Consider the following 19,451-nt stretch of genomic DNA (forward strand, 5'->3'; position numbering starts at 1 on the left):
GTTATTTTTACATGTAAGCACAGATCTGGTTGATTTCAGCCTGTCTGGGATATTCTGCTCGGTGTTGAAGGTGCAATCAACCTGTTCTGAGGCAATTGCAGAGCAGAGCCAGCCCGCACACAAACAGCAGCCACCGCAGAGCGCTCGGGAAGTTAGAGCTTAAAAAAGCTCTGCAAGAGAAGGTACTGCACAGAGCAGATGGCACGGCGCGAGCTTCCCGGGAAGAGCTGCTATTGCTCCCCATTAGGAAGCATATGGGCAGGCTCAGCTGCCTCTCCTCCTACCCATGGCCCTTCCACTTTGCATCACTGGGGCCCTGCTCCAACACGAGAGGTTTGGAGGATTCACCCTGGCAGGGCAGCCCCTGCTCTGCGCTTGGCAGGGAACCAGGGGAGAGGAGCGTTCAGCTCCTTGTGTGCCAGTGACAGAGGAACAACACAAAATTTTGGGAGTGCAACTCCACCATCATCATCCTCCTTCTGCACAGAACACCCACGGTGAGCAGGAGGCTGCAGCACTGCTTGGCAGGGCGGGCAGTGCTGCCAGGCTCTCTGTGCTGCCAGCGGGCACCCAGGCTGTGCTCGCTCTGCAGCATCTCCGTGCTTCGGCTCAAAACTCCTGCTCCAGCAGGGAGGATTCCGGGGACCCTGGAAGATTCCAGAGCTTGGCTCTCCCTGGCCCCAGGAGCTGGGCAGCAGCCAGCATGGGGACAAGGCAGTGTTTCAGGAGAGCTTTTCAAGAATAAGTTGATTTTCACGGCTTTGAGGCAGAGTGAGGAACTCGCATCACGCTGCTAGCACCCGTTTGGGGAAGGCACGTGCTCCATGTGGCAGGGCTGGGCCAGGCTCAGCCACCCCCATAGGTTTGGGTGCTGGGCAGGCAGGGGTCTGTTTCTCTTCCCTATTCCCAGCCAGGACCACGGGCTCAATGTGCTTTTTGCATTCCTTTGTTCCCAGCTGGGCAGCTCTTCAGGATCTGCTCCCTCAGGAGGAGCTGCAAACCCATCCACACACAGGGACCCCCAGCCAGGGCATCAGCACCCCATCTCTTGACAGAGCCTGGCAGCATCCAATGGGAACAGTTACAGCCTTGCCAGAACAATCCTAGTGGAAAGTCTTGCAGCACTGGTTTTGCCCAGACTGTTCTTTCATGCCTTAATCAGCTGCCTGTCTCATCCTCTCCCAGCACCATGGCCCCTGGGAGCAGCGGTGGCTCACTCAGCTGGAGGGGATTCACAGGGGATTGAAATGGGAGAGGTTCCAGTCTCTGCCCTGCAGGGGCAAACCTGGGCCTGCTGTTGAATCATTTCACCAATGGAGGTGACTGCAGTCTTTCCCTGCCTGGGACTTTGTCCCTCTTGATCCCCACTCCAGCAATGGGATGGCACAGTGGGAGAAGTACCAATAGCCTAAGTGGCCACATCACACCAGGACACAGCAGTTGTCCCAAAATGCTCAGTCCACCTTCAAAACCCAAACCAGCTTAGGGATACAGAAAAAAAAAACACCAATACTTTGGACATCGGCCAGGAAAAGACCCCAAATCCAGCAATCAGAGGTGCTGTTCTGGGGCTGTGGGCACATAACCATGCCCAAGCATCAGCAAGCAGCCAGTATTTGTGGGAGCCCTCCACAATAAAGAGTCAACGATCTTAGAGGTCTTTTCCAACCTCAAAGATTCCTTGATAAGCCAAAACACGCAGCACTGAGCACGAGGAGTTGCAGGGACTCACCACTCTGGGGAAACTCAGAGCCGTCCTGGCCCAGTCCCAGGCACAAACACCTCCCAGCCCAGCACCCCAAGAGGTGCTACTTTCGCAGCTCACCACAACAAAACACCCTGTGGGACCACATCAGAGCACCAGGCACACACAAGGTCTTTTCTGGCACCCACAAGTCAGTGCAGCCTCCATACAGCCAGAGAGCAGCATGTTCCCCCATCCATTCTCCAGCCTTAAAAACAGTTTCAAGACCCCTCCAGCTTAAGACCAAGGTAGACACATCCTACAGCCCCCCACCCCACCCCCACCCCTCAGGCTTCAGTCGGCACCCAAAGAGGGCTTTCAGCTGGGAGAGAAACACAAATGTCTCTTGAAGCAGGGAGCACCAATTACACTGCTGATATTTAGGGCTTCCAGCACAACAAATGGAGCTGCAGCTTCATTAGGTACCTTGCCAATTTAATCCAAGACATGCAGTACAGGGGAAGCTTAAATTAGTTTATCTCATGTTAACTTATAACAAGCAATATGTTAATATGGGCATGGTTTTCATGGACTGTGACCCGGGGAAGGGGTACCCACAGCCCTCTAAACATGGCTTTAAGAAGCAGGGAAGTATCCTACCTGTTTCCTCATGCTCCTGTGATAACATCCACCACGTCACTCTCTTATATGGGAGAGACCCTGGAGAGGGTGATGAGCTGCAGGGGTCTCATCAAAGCTGTGATTGCCAGGAAAAGGGTGGGAGCAGCCTGTGCATAGGCTTTGTCCCTCACCTTTTGAGGGGGCTCATAGGAACAACCTGCAATTGTTTTAGCCAAGCTTTTATTGGGTGATTTAGGAGTTACAGCTGAGTTATTTCAGCTCTCTCAGATCTTTATTAGGGCTCTGGGGCCCAGTTGGTACAGACGGTGTGTGGGGAAGGAATGGGGTAGAAGTGAGATGCTCCCTGGTATGGGGCATTTTGTGAGGAGCCTCCTTTGTGCACGCTGGCTAGACCCACTGCTTATTTCTGCCCCCTCCCTAGGGAGCAGGGCTTCAAATCCCAGCCCACTTAATTTTAGTGTCCCTCTGCCACTGAATTAATCCCCAGCACTGCCAGGATCAGCTGGTTCCCTCCAAGCCCCTGAAATGACTTTCAGGGAGGATGAGGGAGGGATACAGCTCTGCCTGCCCACGCTGGGCTTTGCTGAGTTGGAGTGATGCTCCAAGTGCCCTCATGGCACTCACACACTGTCACCCTGGGCTTCAGCAATGGCAGCAGAGCCCAGTGTCAGACCACCCACCACCATCAGAATGTCCATCACTCTATACTAAGCAAGAAGGAAAACCCACAGGCTCCAGCAGGGACTGTATCCCCAGGGCAGCTCAGTCATCCCAGGGCTGGGAAGTGCTCCCAGGCTGCTCCCACCTAGCAGTGCTGCCCCGTGGGATGCTGCAAACAGGGTGAATTGACCGGGCTTCCTTAATGCAGCCAAGCACGCTCACACTCTGGGGGAATTCCTCACGGCTGTGTCACAGCAGGAAAGGTGGTTTATATCCTGTGCCTGGCCTGGAAACGGCCCTGGCTGACCTGAGGTGAGGGGTTTTAGGGTAAAAGTGCTGACAAGCTGGGAAAAGCCAGCCTGGTGTTGGCGGGGAAGGACAGGGCTGGCAGTGCTGGCGCCTGTGCCTGCTGAGGTGCCTGAGCTGGCAGGACTGTGCTGACCTTTGCTGGCAGACAGGATCCTGCCCCTTGGCCCAGAGAAGGGTTTGCTCTCTGCTGTGGGTCTGCAACTCATGCACAGCCCCAGGACTAAGCTGCACAGGAAGTGGTACAGTGACCATCCCTGGAAGTGTTTGAAAATCCTGGGAACTTGGGGACATGGGTTAGTGGTGGGCTTGGCAGTGCTGGGGGAATGATTGGACTCAAAGATCTTATGGGGCTGTTCCAACCTTAACTGATGACAGGGATGGGGGCACAAGAGAGGCCCCACTCAGGGCAGCTCAGCAGGGACACGGGGTGGCCCCAATCCTGCACCCTTTGTGCCAGTGTTTGCAAAACTGGGAGACATCTGTGCTGTCTGTATGAGACACGACTGGGCTCACCCCAGCTCTGATGGGCTCCAGAACCACAGGGAGCTCTGGTGCCCACCCTGGCACCCTGCCCCAACCCCAGGAGCAGAAGTGCTGTGGAGGAGAAAGTGGCAGGGACAGGGGGGAGGGCAGGGGGCAGAGAGCTGCAGCTATGCAGGCACATTTCAGAGCTGGATGTTAATCATTGATGGGAGCTGTTTAAACTAATGCCTCCCTTCCCCCCTCTGGAGGGGGAAGTTCTGCACTGTACTGGCTCGTGAGGCTGTGGTGGCAGTGCCAGTACCCAGATCCCCCAGCACACAGCCAGCCCCATGGAGCAATGCTGGAGAAGACCTTGATCTCCCCTTGGTGGTACCACCAGGATTGTGGTGGAGCTCAGCCGAGGGAAGAGTGATACCATCTCAGTTTCTAATGCCAGTTGTTTTTTTTTTATTTTTTTTTCTCTGCATCCTCTCCAAGTTCTTTGTTGATTGCAAATCGTTATCATGAAAGCGCATCCGAGGCTGCAGCAGCAGATAACGCTGTGCTGCCGGGCCAGCGGCTGGAGCTCACCGAGGCTGCACTGCCTGAGAGTCCTGCGGCAGCTGCGGATGGAAATAAAACTGCTAACGTGGGGGATTGATCATGTTCAGCCAGCTCAGCCCATTGCTTCCTGCTTGGCAGAGCCCTTGCTGTGAAGTGCTAAAATCCAGGCTCAGAGGTGGGATTTGTGCTGTGGAACCTGGCGTGTGGGCATCGCCAGGGTGATGCCCCATGGAGGGCTGAGACACGGCACACGGGGTGTAGGAGAGTTGGTACAACCCCGTGTCACTCTTTACTGCAAAGGAAGTGGGGGCTTCATGGGGTCATTTGTGAAAGTGCTGGATCCAATACGTCATGGTGGGAATGGCACAACTGCTGGGATGCAGGGGGGCTGCACACCCTGAAACAGCCAGACCAAGCCCTTGGAAAAGGATGCTGACCAGCACGCCAGGCCATCCCAGCCCTCCTGCCAGGCTGTCCCTGTGGTCACTGTCCCCATGTTGTCCCCATAGCAGCCTCAAGGCCCAGAAGCCACATTCCAGACCTGTTGGCTCTTTATTTTGGCCCTGTTGAGACCAAACACATTCAAACTGCCTGAATCAGCACTCTCAGCTCTGTGGGGCTGGGGTTATTCTGGCCCTGCTGCTGGAGGCTGGATGGAGAAAAACGCTTCTCCGAGGGGTTTGTGTTGGTCTGTCCTTTTTTTTTTTTTTAAGTTGAAAGGCAACAAAAATCTGGGGGATTAATTCTGGGTCGGCAGAATCCACCATGCTCCCGGTGACTGCATCGCTCCAAGGGGCCGGCCCTGATAAGGAGCTGCAAATCCGAGCTGCCAAGTGCTGCCATCCTGCTGAAGCCTTGGAGGGGGATCAGGGATTTAGAGGGTCTGTGTGATGTCTAACAGGTTTAGAAAATATTGCCTGGGATTATCCACTCGCGGCGGTGACTGGAGACCTCTGAGCCGCGGCAGGCGCCGGCACCGGCTGATGTTTGCCGAGGGGGGTCCTGCGTGCGGGGAATCTCATCTGCGTGTGCCTGTTTGCGTTCCTGGGCATGTTCCCTCGTGTGCACACGCGTGGGTGTGCAGCAGGGGCGGGCTGGGGGTGTGAATGGGGCTGGTGGCCCCTTGACACCGCAGGGGCTGAGCCGTGTCCGGCCCCCCGTGGCTACCAGCCCCGTGCTGGGTCTGGGGTGCCAGAAGGGTGCTCCAGCCTTCTCTATGCTGCAATCCTGTAAGAGCAGCTCCTAACAGCCAGCGTTAATGATATCCACCCAATTAGCCCAGCCTAGCCCCAAGGATTAGCGGATGGAATCATCATCCCAAGGCGTAAGCAGTTAACGCTGCTAATTAGTCATCGCGTGAATCCCAGCCCAACCACAAACCGCAGTGGCCGCGGTAGCCGTGGGCAAGGGGTGATGCCCACCCAGACGGGCTCCGGGAGACGGGAGCTGTTTACGGAGAATTTGCCGGGCTCGGGGATCCGTTATTTTTACACGTTGCCATAGCTACTGATACCATTATAAAATTAAGCCTGAACCATGTGGAAGAAATGGATCTGTCAGAAGGAATTATTTTCGGGAGCGCATTGTGGGTCCGAGCAGTGGCCACCCCAGGGCTGGCGGCGAGGGGCCGAGCCCAGCGGGGTGATGGGGGTCCCCGCTGGAGGCTGCTGCATCCTGGCCACGGGCACGTCGCTGGAACGAGGCGCCGGGCAGGCTGCGGAGCTCCGGGATCGCCTAGAGCCACCGGCGCCAGCACAGCCCCTCCGGGCTGGCAGCACCCCTGGGCACGTCCAGGGCGAACAAAAGCCCGCTGAGAGGGAGCTTTCAGGCCGTGCTGTGCTCCCTCCCGCAGCGCCTGCTTTCCCCCTTCGCCTGCCTCTCTCAATATTTTTCCCTTTCCCTGCACTTCTCTGCAGAGGGACACTTGTGCTGGGCTCGGGGCAGCCAGCGCTGCAGCACAGCCACACTTTAAGGTCGCTCAGTGCCGGGAAGAGCGCCAGGGACCCCACAACCTCCTGCCCTCAGGACAGGGAGCTCCCCAAAGGGTTTCCCTCCCCTGAGCTCTTCTCTCTGGACAAAACCACCTGGAGCATCCCCAGGAGCATGCACGCTCACTTTGGGTACAATGTACATGAGGATTTTGGGAGGACCAGGACCGCTCCAGAGCGACACTAACAGCTGATCCAGCATGAAGAGTCCTGGGAACTCCAGTGCAGGCAAGACCCCTCACCTACCCACTCTGGAACCCTCACTCGGGTACTGGCAGGACCCAGCACTGCAGCTCGATCTGCCCTTCCTGTGCCGGCTCCGGGGGGAATTGTCCTTGAGCAATGTCCCCTCCAACACTGAAACCGCAATTTGAGTCTTTCTTAAGCACTAGATGTTCCTGCCTGTCCCACGGCCCTGGAAACCCCTCTTTAATCACTGCCAGAGTCTTGGCCTCATGGTGTCCCGCAGTGAAGGACCACACGGGCCAAAGGAGTGTTAGGCACAAAGGATGTGCGTGACACTTTTCAGTTTCAGTGCCTACCCCGTCTCCTTGCAATTGAAGAGATGAGGAATAGTCATAGGGCAGGTCCCCATCCACTCCATACCCCTTCAGCTCCAGGGATTTAATGAAAATTATCCCAAGTTGGCCAGAGAGGTTCCCAGTAGCAATACCTGCAAGAGCACAACCTCCTACTAGATACCAGAGAATCCACAAGGAAAAGCAGCATCCTCCAAATACCTTCAGCTCTTCTCAACTTAAAGCCCTGTTCTGCAGCCTGGGGGTCTCAGTTTGCTTCGTGGACATGACTGGGTACTGCCTGGGAGTCCATTTCCTCCCTGAACATCCCGAGTATCCCAGTCCCATGGGGGAGCTGCTTCGTACCCCAGCTGTCACTGGGGCTGTGCCTGGGGGTGGAGATGCCCCCGCTGTGCTGGCCAGAGCCCTCACTCTGTCAGGAAGGGACAAGGCTGGCAGTGAGGCTGTGGCACAAAAGCAGTTCCTATGACAACCCCAAATCCCAGACCTGTTTATCCCCTTTGGTGAAAATCCACAACAACTGTGAAAACAGGGAATAAGATTCAATAGTAAGACGTGAAATAAATCAGAACCAGTGTAAAGCATGTCACCGTTTTACTCTGGCTTCGTTCCTTTCCAAAGAAAAGCCTGAAAAACAGGGAGCTGTAAAGGGATGAGCTAACAGATTTGGAATTGGAGGGAGCAGGTTCCAACCATGCAGCATCCCAGGACTTCTCCATCCTGTTGTCTTTTCTGGCAGGAACCGAGGCCAGGCCAGCCAGCAGGCACACACAAGACCCGTGAGGCATTTTTGGGGGGCAATCAAAGTATCTCCAAGACCCTCTCACTCCCTCCAACCCCCTCAAAGCATCCAGCTACTTCCTGCTGGCATGCTGGCACAATGAATGTCCCCATGGCATCGCCTGGTTGGTATCATGGGGTCTCCATGGCATCACAGAGTCCCCAAACCATCACTGGATGCCTGGGACATCGTGGGGGCCCTGAGGGGTCCCTGTGGGGTGGGATGCTCTTACACCTGTGGCTATTTGGGTGATGCTGATGTGCAAAGGGACTGGCTTGTCTCTCCCTGGGGATGGACTTGTGGCCACCACAGTCTCACAGTAGCTAGGACACGGATGGCGGCAGGGACAAGGACAGAGCAGGGGCATAAGGGTGTCTTGGACAGAGACAGCCACAAACCAGGCCCTTGGCTGGAGCTGCTGCCCTGTCAGACACTGGAGGAGACCAGCTGGGGTGATGACTGCTCCTGGAGACACAATATCCCCTGTGCACCCACCCCTGTGGCAGACACTGCCACTGTGGAGTGCCTTTGCTTCTCATCACCGAGCTGGAGCACCCCAGGACAGGGCTTCAAGGCATTTATCCCTGGCTCTCCCCTTTTCTCCTTGCCCGGCCCTGGCTCCAGCACAACTCAGCATTATCCCATTCCCCACAAGTACAGTCAGCCCTCTCCAATCTCCCAGGACACAAAGGAGACACCTGCATCCCCCATTTCAGCCAGCCCACGCACTGACACCATGCTCTTCCTCGGTGTTAATTAAATCACCGCTCCCCTCGCTGCCGGGACCAGCCTTTTCCATCAGCCGCTCTCCAGGCTAATGGCACTCTGATACTCTGTGTTTTCTGTTGGAGGCTGATGCTCCCCCTTGGCTCCTGGCACAGCCCACGCTTCCCACTCTGGCTCCCCGGCACAGCATGGAACAGCACACGGCAGCACACGGCATGGCACACAGCATGGCACACACCCCATGGCACACACCCCATGGCACACACATCATGGCACACACCACATGGCACACACAGCATGGCACACAGCATGGCACACACCCCATGGCACACAGCATGGCACACACCCCATGGCACACACCCCATGGCACACACCATGGCACACACCATGGCACACACCCCATGGCACACACCATGGCACACACCCCATGGCACACACACCATGGCACACACCATGGCACACACCCCATGGCACACACACCATGGCACACACCATGGCACACACACCATGGCACACACAGCATGGCACACACCATGGCACACACCATGGCACACACCCCATGGCACACAGCATGGCACACACAGCATGGCACACACCCCATGGCACACACCCCATGGCACACACCGTGGCACACACCATGGCACACACCCCATGGCACACACACCATGGCACACACCATGGCACACACACCATGGCACACACCATGGCACACACCCCATGGCACACACACCATGGCACACACCATGGCACACACCATGGCACACACACCATGGCACACACCATGGCACACACATCATGGCACACACAGCATGGCACACACAGCATGGCACACACAGCATGGCACACACCATGGCACACACCATGGCACACACATGGCACACACAGCATGGCACACAGCATGGCACACACACCATGGCATACACCATGGCACACACCATAGCACACAGCACAGCACACACCATAGCACACAGCATAGCACACACCGTGGATCATGCTCCATGGCACACCCATGGCAAACACCACAGCACAAACCACTCCCCAGCCAGCCCTGCCAGCCCTCTCACCTTGGCACCTCCAGGACATGTTTCCCACCTCCCAGCACCAGGAGTGCATCAGATGCCAGAGCAGCCCCTGAGCATCCCCTGGCTGCTCAGAAACCCATCACAGTGCAGCCCAGATCAGCCTTCCCAGCCCTCTCCTTCAGTCTTGCCATTACAAGAGGTCCTGGCACCTGGCTTACACACCATACTGAGGAACAGCCAAGGTAAGCCTGACATGGCACTGTCCCAGAGTGTCCATGCACAGGGACACAGCCCAAAACCTGCTTGGAGCCAGCATGCCCTCTCCTCCCAGGACAACACCACTTTTCCAGTACCCATCCAGACACCACCTCTGCTCCTCACTGAAGTCGCCAGCTGTGGCAGGAGGAGCCTGGTGGGTGCCAGCCTCAACCCCAGCACTGCCCTGTGCCTGTCCCCACCCTAGCAATGGCAGCTCCTGACCTCCCACACACACCCACCGACCAAGCAGGTCACTTAGTGGGATGTGACAACCAGCAACACCAGGAAAACAGCACGGATGAGCAGTGAATCCACGAGCCCAGCATTGCCTGGTGCTGCCCCCTGAGCGAGGCTCTGCCCCCTGATTGAGGTTCTGCTCCCCAGCACGCTCCTACCTTGTGTCCGTGCCCAGGCGCTTGTTTGTGCTTTCACTGCCGGCACACCCCAGGCTGGTGGCTTAAAGGATTTTCCTTTAATAACCACCAAATCCCTCCCCTGGGCAGTAAGCCGCAGACCTGGGCCCTTTCCTAGGTGCAGAGCATTCTGCTGGTGCTCTGCTCATTCCCTGCTTTGCATATGCTCCTATCAAACTGGATTTCCCCCCTCCTGATTCAGCCCAGTGCTTATAAAGCCCTAAATCCCCTTGAATTTCATTTCCTCTGGTACTCGAGGTCTGTCCCCAGTTTCGGTCTCACCCACGTATTTTACATACTCGTGTTCACAGCCTTGATGTGAGATTTCTGCCAGTTTTGGTGTTGTCCCTGCTCAGAGCCCGGGCAACCCAAGTCCTGCTGAGAGCAGCCACTGCCTCAGCTGGGAAAAGATCCATAGCATAGTCTTGGCTCCACTCGGGAAATGATTCTGGGAGAGGCTTCATCCCAACACCCCAACCCCACAACCCCCCACTGAGGGAGCCAGGCTGAGACCAGGTGCTGGATCCCTGACCTGGCAAACTCATCACCACTGTGCCTATGGGGTGCTGAGTGTCCCCAAGCTGTCCCTGAGAAAGGACCGACCCCAAACCATCCCCACTTCACATCCTCAGAGCAGGGGACTCTTACTCAGTCATACAAATGAATTTCCGTAGCGGCTTTTCTCCCCACTGTGACAATTCTGTCCCCTCAAGGATCTCCCTGCCAGCCCCACTCCCCTGGGTCACGCTGTCTTGTTTCACTTCTCTTTTCTCATTTCACAGAAAAAAGTAGATAAAGCTGAAATCTGGTGACTGTATCAGCTTTCAAGGTCACAGGCAGCGGTGCTGGCAGCAGGTTCCTCTGCCTGGAAAGCCTGTTTTGGCCTCAGTTCCCCCTGCCAAGGAGACTGCTGGGGCCACACGTGGCAGGAGCTCAGCTGCCACAGCTGGGGAGATCAGGGCTGTGTGTGGTCACTGGGTGTTGCTGGGGGCTGCAGCAGTGGCCAGTGTGGAGCGTGATCTGCAGCCTCCTGCACTGGCCTGCTTCCCTTGAAGGTGTGCACGAAGCAGGGAATGTGCAGGAGGCAGATGTGCATTGAGCAATGGTTGTGCACGGAGCAGATGTGCAGGAGCAGAAGATGTGCATGAAGCAGATGTGCACAGACTGGCTGGGAGGGAAGCTGAAGATGTGCATGGACCATGGGAAGGGGCAGAAGGGCCAGCTGGTACCAGCTGCCCTGGCTTTAACATCATGAGCCCCTTGAGAAGGGCAGAGAAAGGTGGGCAAGGGCTGAGCCTCAGCCTGGAGCAGCAGCACCAGGGGCTGTTCCTGAGATCTTCCTGCTGCCTTGCCTGGAAATGCAGGTTTCATGGGACTGGGCAAGTTCCCTGCCTGGGGCAGAGGGGAGTTGGGAGCAGACCAGGGGGCTCAGCAGTAGCATGGGGGGTTCTGTGTGGGGCACACATCCCCCCAGGACCTTGCAGGACTGACACTATCGCTCTTGCTCTGAGCACAGCAGGACTGGACAGAAGGCTATTTGCTGGCTTTATTGAGGGCAGTGAAAAGATAACACAAATTATGGACCTGTGGGCCGAGAAAGGGCAGTGGAGGCCCATGCTGGTGGATACAGGTTTGTGTGAGGTCCTCCTGGTGTCATTAGCATCAAACAGCTTGCACAAGGCAGAGGTGCTTGGCCTCGTGGTCTCATCCTGTGGTCGAGATGGCTTCAGGTCCTGGGAGAGCTCCCCTGAGATGCAAGCATGATGAGCATAGTGTGCTGAGCTGAGATCAGGGTAAACCATGCAAACAGCTCCACTTCTTTCTTTGTTGTGCCCTACAGAAACGTCCCTTCTTCCACCCTGACAAGGCCTGCCGTGCAAGCAGTGGTGCCACGTGTCACTTGGCAGCCACCCTGAGGCTGGCATACTCAGTGGGGGCTGTGCCCGGGCTCCTGCTGCGCCGTGGGGCCGGGGGCAGGGGCTGCAGGTCGGCGTAGTGGATGCTGTTCTCCTCCTTGCTGCTCTGCTGCAAAAGTGCACACAAATGGGGAATGCTGCTGCAAGGAAAATCTCACCAAAACAACCCTAAATCAGAATGTCCAAAGTTGGAAGTGACCCACAAGGATCACCAAGACCGTCTCATGGCCCTGCACAGGACAACCCCAAAAAACAGGTTTAAGCCAGGCCACAGCTGCAGAGGTGGCCCTGTGCCATGGTGCAGAGTATGCAGGGACCACATGCAGGCAGCTGCTGCCCACTCAATATGTCCCCTGGCCAAAGAGTCTTGCAGGGCTCCTGCAAGCCAGGGCATCAGCATGGGATGTCCTTCCCCATACTCACAGCTCACTCTTACCTGGCTGGGCAGGTGGGAGCTCTCTGCATCCAGGACTTCGCTGTAGGGGGAAGGATAAGGATGGCCATCAGAACTAAAGAAGCTGGGTCCTTTCCCCACCCAGCACACCCTCAATTCCCCTCCCAAATTTCATCAGGATGCCCTCACCAAAGGCAGAGAATAGGGACAAAGTGCTGTCTGCACAAGTGGGCTGGGCTCAGACACATGATGAGGGGCTGCAGGGAGCTCCCTGGCTCTGGGGGCTCCCTACCACGAAGCTTCTGTGAAACGCAGAGAAAATCAACAGAGCAGTGCACTTGGGAGTAAAAGACCTTTTCTGGGGAAAGTTACAGCTCCGGACAAGAAAGGAAGCCAAAATAAAGCAGGTGGATAAGACAGTTTGCTCATTAAGGATGCAGAAGGAAGACGTGCTGAGTACAAACCTGGGGGTGCCGGGAGTCCCTGCACAGCACTGCAGGGGGACAGATGAGAAGCTGCCCATGGCCACTGTCCTGGTTGGGCAGGGGCTGCCCACCCGGCCTTGGTGCTTCCTCCTGTACATGCAAAGGGCGACGAAGAGGCCAAGAAGGAGGAGGAAGCAGAGCACTACAGCTGCAGTCACCATTCCAGGAACTAGAGTTGTCTCTGTGGAGACAGAGCCAGAGCAGGAGAGGGTGGTGGGTGTGGGGCAGAGCAGGACCTTGCCGTGGGGAGGGTGGGGCTGAGGGATGGGGCTCCTGGAAGCAGTGTCTGGGCTGAACTCACCATACACGGACACCTCTGTGCCACTGCCATGCTGAAACAGCTCATCCTGACCAGTGTCCCCCTTGAGAAACTTCACACAGTAGTAGGTGCCCATGTCCTCAGGCTGAACGTTGCTGATGTGGATGGTGAAGTCTGTGTTGGACCCATTCACTGCTCTCATCACACGGGGTAAGGGCCCCTTCTGGTCATAGATGGTTTTGTTCTCACTGCCCCAGCCCTTCAGCCATCTCACAGCACCTGCTGTAGCATGTGCAGATGTGGTGCAGATCAGGGTGAGCACATCCCCTGCTGCCACTGACACCTTGTCCTGGGGCTGATACAGACTGAAGTTTAAAATCATGCCTGAGCACAAACAGAGGAGGGTTCAGGGATGAGCGATGGGGCAAGGCAAGGGCTGACTCACAGGCAGAAAAGCCCCAGTATCCCCCACTTTGCAGCTGAGAGATATCCTGGCATGTGGCAGGGACAACATGCATGGGAGGGAGGAAAATCTTAAAAAAACAGTGCAAGATGAACAAGTGGCAAATCTGAAATATGAGCAGGATGCCCAGGCCAGTGGTGGAGTCACCACCCCTGGAGGCATTTAAATGACATGTAGATGTGGCACTTGGGGACATGGTTTAGTGGTGGCCTTGGCAGTGCTGGATAAACGGTTGGACACGAGGATCTCAGAGGGCTTTTGCAACCCAAACAGTTCTGCGTTTCTATGGTTTGATAAATCAGCACCCTGTTCTGTCATTTGCAGGAGGTGCTGCAGCTGCCTGGAGGCCAGAGGGGTGTAGAAGGAGCCAAGGGGAACCCCAGGCAGGAAAAACTCCTGAGTGCTGTTAAACATTAACACCCTGGCTCTGTTCCACACCAGCCAGGATCACTGGGGCTCTGCGAGGAATTGGGGTTCACAGCCAGGAGACAGCCAGGAGCCAATGTTCTAGACGGGGATGCACAGCCCTGTAGCCCAGCACAGACTCCGATCCCTCCTTGTCCCAAAATCCCTCCCCCTGCCCAAAACCCCTCCAGTCCCCAAACCTCTCCTGCCCAATGTCTCCGACACGTTCGGCAGTGGCTCGGCAGGGTTCGACCCGGCTCTGCCCCTCGCCGGGGCTGGGGATGCTCTGCACCCCCGGGGACGGACTGACACCAAAAGGTGGTCGGGGAAGGACCACGATCCGCCCCTCCCGGTGTTTATCTTTGCCACCCGCCCGCGTTTATGTGGTAGATGCGGCAGGGGAGCTCCGAGAGGCTCTGGGCGCCCCACTTCTGACTCACCCGGTGCCGACTGGGCAGGACTGGCTTCGCTGCTCGGACAGAAGCGGAGCTGCTGCCCCGTCGATGGGTTCTGCCCAAACTTTAGGAAGGGAAAGGGGAAGCAGGACAGGAAGTGGAGGCGAGCGGGTGATTAACGCTTTGGTGTCTGCCCGGGGCGGACGAGGTCCGGCAGAGCCGCCGGGCATCGCCTGAAGGGGCTATCACCCCACGGGACCCGCCGGCTATCACCCCCGGTGGGTATCACCCCACGGGACCCGCCGGCTATCACCCCCGGTGGGTATCACCCCACGGGACCCGCCGGCTATCACCCCCGGTGGGTATCACCCCGCCGGACAGCCCGGTACCGCTCCCGGGCCAGCCGGCACCGAGGGGCTGCTCTGGGATCGGGGTAAGGAGAAGCTTTGCATCCCGCCCGGTTCGGTGAGGGAGAGGAGCACCGGCACTTCGGCATGTGGGACACTCGGTGTATCCCGGGCACTGCTCTGCCCCACCGACCCATGGGACACAGCATCCTGTGGGGACACCCCGATCCTGCTGGCAAGGGCTGGGAGCCCCCTTGGCACCACAGCGTGCTGAGCCACAGGCTGGCCATGTGTGGGGCAGCGTGCTGCATGCAGGGTCGCTCTGGCTGGCTGCTCAGTGCCTGTGCCCAAGGCCGTGGCTCTGGCACATCTGAGGGGAAAGTGGGGAGGACATTGCCATTATGGACCAGCGTTGTGACAGGAGATCATGTGGGCTTCGAGAAGCAAATGGGACATGATTGCATGGAGGAACTGGACTGGTCGTGGCCCATTTCCTTCCCCTTTGCTGGGTGAGATCCCAGCACCCCGTTAAGCTAAGCCCAGTCCAGCTGAGTCAGCTGAGCCCAGTCCAGCAGAGTGCAACGGAGCCTGATCCAGCTGAGCCAAGCCCAGCCATCAGGGAGCAAGACGTGGAATACCCATGGTTCTGGTGATGCAGGAACTGCCTCTCGTGTGCCTGATGCTGCTCCTGCTCTGCAGAGATCCAGGTAAGTGGGGCCTGCACAGCCCCATCATGATTCCTATGCATTCTGCTGGCCTGGCAGTCCTTCCCTCTGCCCATGGCTATCCAGGGATCTCCTCTTGATGCCTCCCTTCCAGCTTGCTTTTGTCTCTAGATGAACTTCAGTTACTCCAGCAAGAGTCTGGACTCTCCTCATCCCTCAGTCCCCAGCAGCTGGGGGACAAGGGACAGGAATATCTCTCTGTCGCCTGCTCCAGGTTCAGGGCTGGGGTCTGATGATGCCTCGTGCTGTGCTCCAGCCCTAGGGCCCCTTGTCAATTCCAAACTTTCTTGTCACTGTGCCTAGGTGTGGGTGCCCAGGAATTCAGGCTGCACCAGCCCCAGGACAAGGTGTCGGTGGCAGCAGGGGAGACGCTCACCCTGAACTGCACCACGTCTGGAACGGCTGTAGCAGGTGCTACGAGATGGCTGAAGGGCTGGGGCAGTGAAAACAAAACCATCTATGACCAGAGGGTGCCCTTACCCCGTGTGACGAGAGCAGTGAATGGGTCCAACACAGACTTCACCATCCACATCAGCAACGTTCAGCCTGAGGACATGGGCACCTACTACTGTGTGAAGTTTCTCAAGGGGGACACTGGTCAGGATGAGCTGTTTCAGCGTGGCAGTGGCACAGAGGTGTCTGTGCAAGGTGAGTGGGGCTCCTGGAGCAGCTCCTGATGGGAACCAGCCCAGCGGGCTCTGCTCAGGTAGCACAGGGATGGGGAAGGGGCTCGGGGGTGGTCCGGGGGAGGATCCCATGAGCCATCCCTGTGCCCTTTAGGAGACTCTGCTCCAGGCAGGCCCAGGGCTGGGCAGGGGCCAGAGCCTGGTCTGATGCCCCGTGCTTCTCCCCACAGCCAAACCCAGTCCCCCGCTCGTGTCTGGGCCTGAGCAGAGAGTGAGCCCGGGGCAGTCGGTGTCTTTCACCTGCACAACTGGAGGGTTCTTTCCCAAAGAGATTGTGGTGAATTGGTTCAACAACACGGGCCCCGTGACGGCTCAGCAGCCCCAGATCACTGAATGGAGGGTGAAAACCTACAACATGTCCAGCACAGTGATGGTGACCCTGCAGAAGGACAACGTCCACTCGCAGCTCACCTGTGAGGTGCAGCACTCCACGCTGGCGGCCCCGCTGCGTGGGAGCTTCCAGCTCAGCAAAGTCCTGCGAGGTGAGGGCTGGGGGACTCACTGGGGTGTCCTGCTCCTGTGGGGTTGGGTCCCTGGGGCAGGGACAGGTTTCCCTGTGGGCAGCAGAGTTGGGGACACCAAACACCAAGCTCTGCCTCTCTTCCCAGTTCCCCCCAGTGTTGAAGTGCACGCTGAGCCGAGCCCCGCTGAGCTGAACAAGACCGTGACCTTCACCTGCCTCGTGAAGGACTTTTACCCAGCACACGTATCCGTTTCCTGGCTGGAGAATGGGATTGAGATAAACACGCAGAACGTCTCCCAGCCACGGGAACTCCGCAGTGGCTTGTTCGAGTTGAGAAGCCAGGTGGAGGTGCAAGCGACAGAGGAGAAAAACGGGTCCATGATCATCTGCAGGGTGGTGCACGATGCCCAGGCTCCTGCCAACTCCTCAGCCTCACTGTGGATCTCCAACCCGGCCCAGGGGGAATCGAGCAAGGAGTCCCAGATGCTTAAGGGTGCGTCAGAGCTGCTGGTATGGGGTGCCTGCCAGGGCAGCTGTGTGGTGTCACCCCCTGAGGCAGCTTGAAGTCCCAGGAAAGGCTCCCTGCAGGGGTTCGGATGCCTCTCTCCGAGCCCTGGTCACTCACATCCTCTGTCCCCATTGCAGGTGAGAATTTTCTGTCCAGCCTTCTCCTCCTGTGGCTTGGGATGCTGCTGGAGAAGGCGCTCCTCGGTGGGCTCCTCTTCTTCCTCTTCAAGCACATGAAAAGCAAAGCACTGGACATGTTGCCTTATCCCGCTCCACCTCAGTCCCTGGCTGCTCGAGCTCGGTCTCAGGGCTTGGCCACTGCCAGTAGTGATGTGTGAACCTGGAAATAAACGAACAAGGATGCAGAGGCTGCTGAGCACTGCTCCGCGCTGCCAGTCCCGTCCCTGTCGGTGGCCTTTACCCGTCGAGTTCTGGGCCTTGGTGCTGCCCAGACCCGGGGCTCGCTGCTGCCCGTCCCAGTGCTCAGTGCCCAGTGTTAAACATACAGTGCTCGGTGCCCAGTGCTCGGTCACCATGCTCGCTACCCAGTGCCCAATGCTCACCCGGATGAGCCATTCCACACATGGTGCAGTTCAAGGGGAGCGTCTCCCCCACCGTCATTGATACCTTGTCGTGGGGCTGCTGCAGACTGAACCCTGACCTGCCAGGGCACCCACAACTGAGCACAGAGAGAGGAGGGTTCAGGGATGAGCGATGGGGCAAGGCAAGGGCTGACTCACAGGCAGAAAAGCCCCAGTATCCCCCACTTTGCAGCTGAGAGATATCCTGCCATGTGGCAGGGACAACATGCATGGGAGGGAGGAAAATCTTAAAAAAACCAGTGCAAGATGAACAAGTGGCAAATCTGAAATATGAGCAGGATGCCCAGGCCAGTGGTGGAGTCACCACCCCTGGAGGCATTTAAATGACATGTAGATGTGGCACTTGGGGACATGGTTTAGTGGTGGCCTTGGCAGTGCTGGATAAACGGTTGGACACGAGGATCTCAGAGGGCTTTTGCAACCCAAACAGTTCTGCGTTTCTATGGTTTGATAAATCAGCACCCTGTTCTGTCATTTGCAGGAGGTGCTGCAGCTGCCTGGAGGCCAGAGGGGTGTAGAAGGAGCCAAGGGGAACCCCTGGCAGGAAAAACTCCTGAGTGCTGTTAAACATTAACACCCTGGCTCTGTTCCACACCAGCCAGGATCACTGGGGCTCTGCGAGGAATTGGGGTTCACAGCCAGGAGACAGCCAGGAGCCAATGTTCTAGACGGGGATGTGCAGCCCTGTAGCCCAGCACAGACCCCGATCCCTCCTTGTCCCAGAATCCCTCCCCCTGCCCAAAACCCCTCCAGTCCCCAAACCTCTCCTGCCCAATGTCTCCGACACGTTCGGCAGTGGCTCGGCAGGGTTCGACCCGGCTCTGCCCCTCGCCGGGGCTAGGGATGCTCTGCACCCCCGGGGACGGACTGACACCAAAAGGTGGTCGGGGAAGGACCACGATCCGCCCCTCCCGGTGTTTATCTTTGCCACCCGCCCGCGTTTATGTGGTAGATGCGGCAGGGGAGCTCCGAGAGGCTCTGGGCGCCCCACTTCTGACTCACCCGGTGCCGACTGGGCAGGACTGGCTTCGCTGCTCGGACAGGAGCGGAGCTGCTGCCCCGTCGATGGATTCTGCCCAAACTTTAGGAAGGGAAAGGGGAAGCAGGACAGGAAGTGGAGGCGAGCGGGTGATTAACGCTTTGGTGTCTGCCCGGGGCGGACGAGGTCCGGCAGAGCCGCCGGGCATCGCCTGAAGGGGCTATCACCCCACGGGACCCGCCGGCTATCACCCCCGGTGGGTATCACCCCACGGGACCCGCCGGCTATCACCCCCGGTGGGTATCACCCCACGGGACCCGCCGGCTATTACCCCCGGTGGGTATCACCCCGCGGGACAGCCCGGTACCGCTCCCGGGCCAGCCGGCACCGAGGGGCTGCTCTGGGATCGGGGTAAGGAGAAGCTTTGCATCCCGCCCGGTTCGGTGAGGGAGAGGAGCACCGGCACTTCAGCATGTGGGACACTCGGTGTATCCCGGGCACTGCTCTGCCCCACCGACCCATGGGACACAGCATCCTGTGGGGACACCCCGATCCTGCTGGCAAGGGCTGGGAGCCACCTTGGCACCACAGCGTGCTGAGCCACAGGCTGGCCATGTGTGGGGCAGCGTGCTGCATGCAGGGTCGCTCTGGCTGGCTGCTCAGTGCCTGTGCCCAAGGCCGTGGCTCTGGCACATCTGAGGGGAAAGTGGGGAGGACATTGCCATTATGGACCAGCGTTGTGACAGGAGATCATGTGGGCTTCGAGAAGCAAATGGG

The 19,451-nt window shown here is 57.8% G+C and overlaps 2 protein-coding genes across 2 annotated transcripts; one reads left to right on the top strand and one right to left on the bottom strand.

Moving 5' to 3' along the window:
• Positions 1-11,580: 11,580 nt before the first annotated feature.
• Positions 11,581-17,012, bottom strand: LOC106851665 (uncharacterized). Its single transcript, XM_014873790.2, has 5 exons — positions 16,535-17,012; positions 13,145-13,486; positions 12,823-13,024; positions 12,401-12,440; positions 11,581-12,073 (listed from the first exon to the last, which is right to left on the bottom strand). Exons 2-5 carry the CDS (start codon positions 13,482-13,484, stop codon positions 11,945-11,947), a joined length of 711 nt encoding a protein of 236 aa, XP_014729276.2. The 5' UTR covers positions 13,485-13,486; positions 16,535-17,012; the 3' UTR covers positions 11,581-11,944.
• LOC106861598 (tyrosine-protein phosphatase non-receptor type substrate 1-like) lies at positions 15,247-17,458 on the top strand. Its single transcript, XM_088174866.1, has 5 exons — positions 15,247-15,419; positions 15,741-16,085; positions 16,294-16,605; positions 16,732-17,079; positions 17,232-17,458. The coding sequence occupies exons 1-5, from the start codon at positions 15,353-15,355 to the stop codon at positions 17,429-17,431; spliced, it is 1,272 nt and encodes a 423-aa protein (XP_088030992.1). The 5' UTR covers positions 15,247-15,352; the 3' UTR covers positions 17,432-17,458.
• Positions 17,459-19,451: the final 1,993 nt, after the last annotated feature.

The sequence above is a fragment of the Sturnus vulgaris genome, chromosome 17 (assembly GCF_052056855.1).
Source record: "Sturnus vulgaris isolate bStuVul1 chromosome 17, bStuVul1.hap1, whole genome shotgun sequence".
In the NCBI taxonomy this organism is placed as follows: domain Eukaryota; kingdom Metazoa; phylum Chordata; class Aves; order Passeriformes; family Sturnidae; genus Sturnus; species Sturnus vulgaris.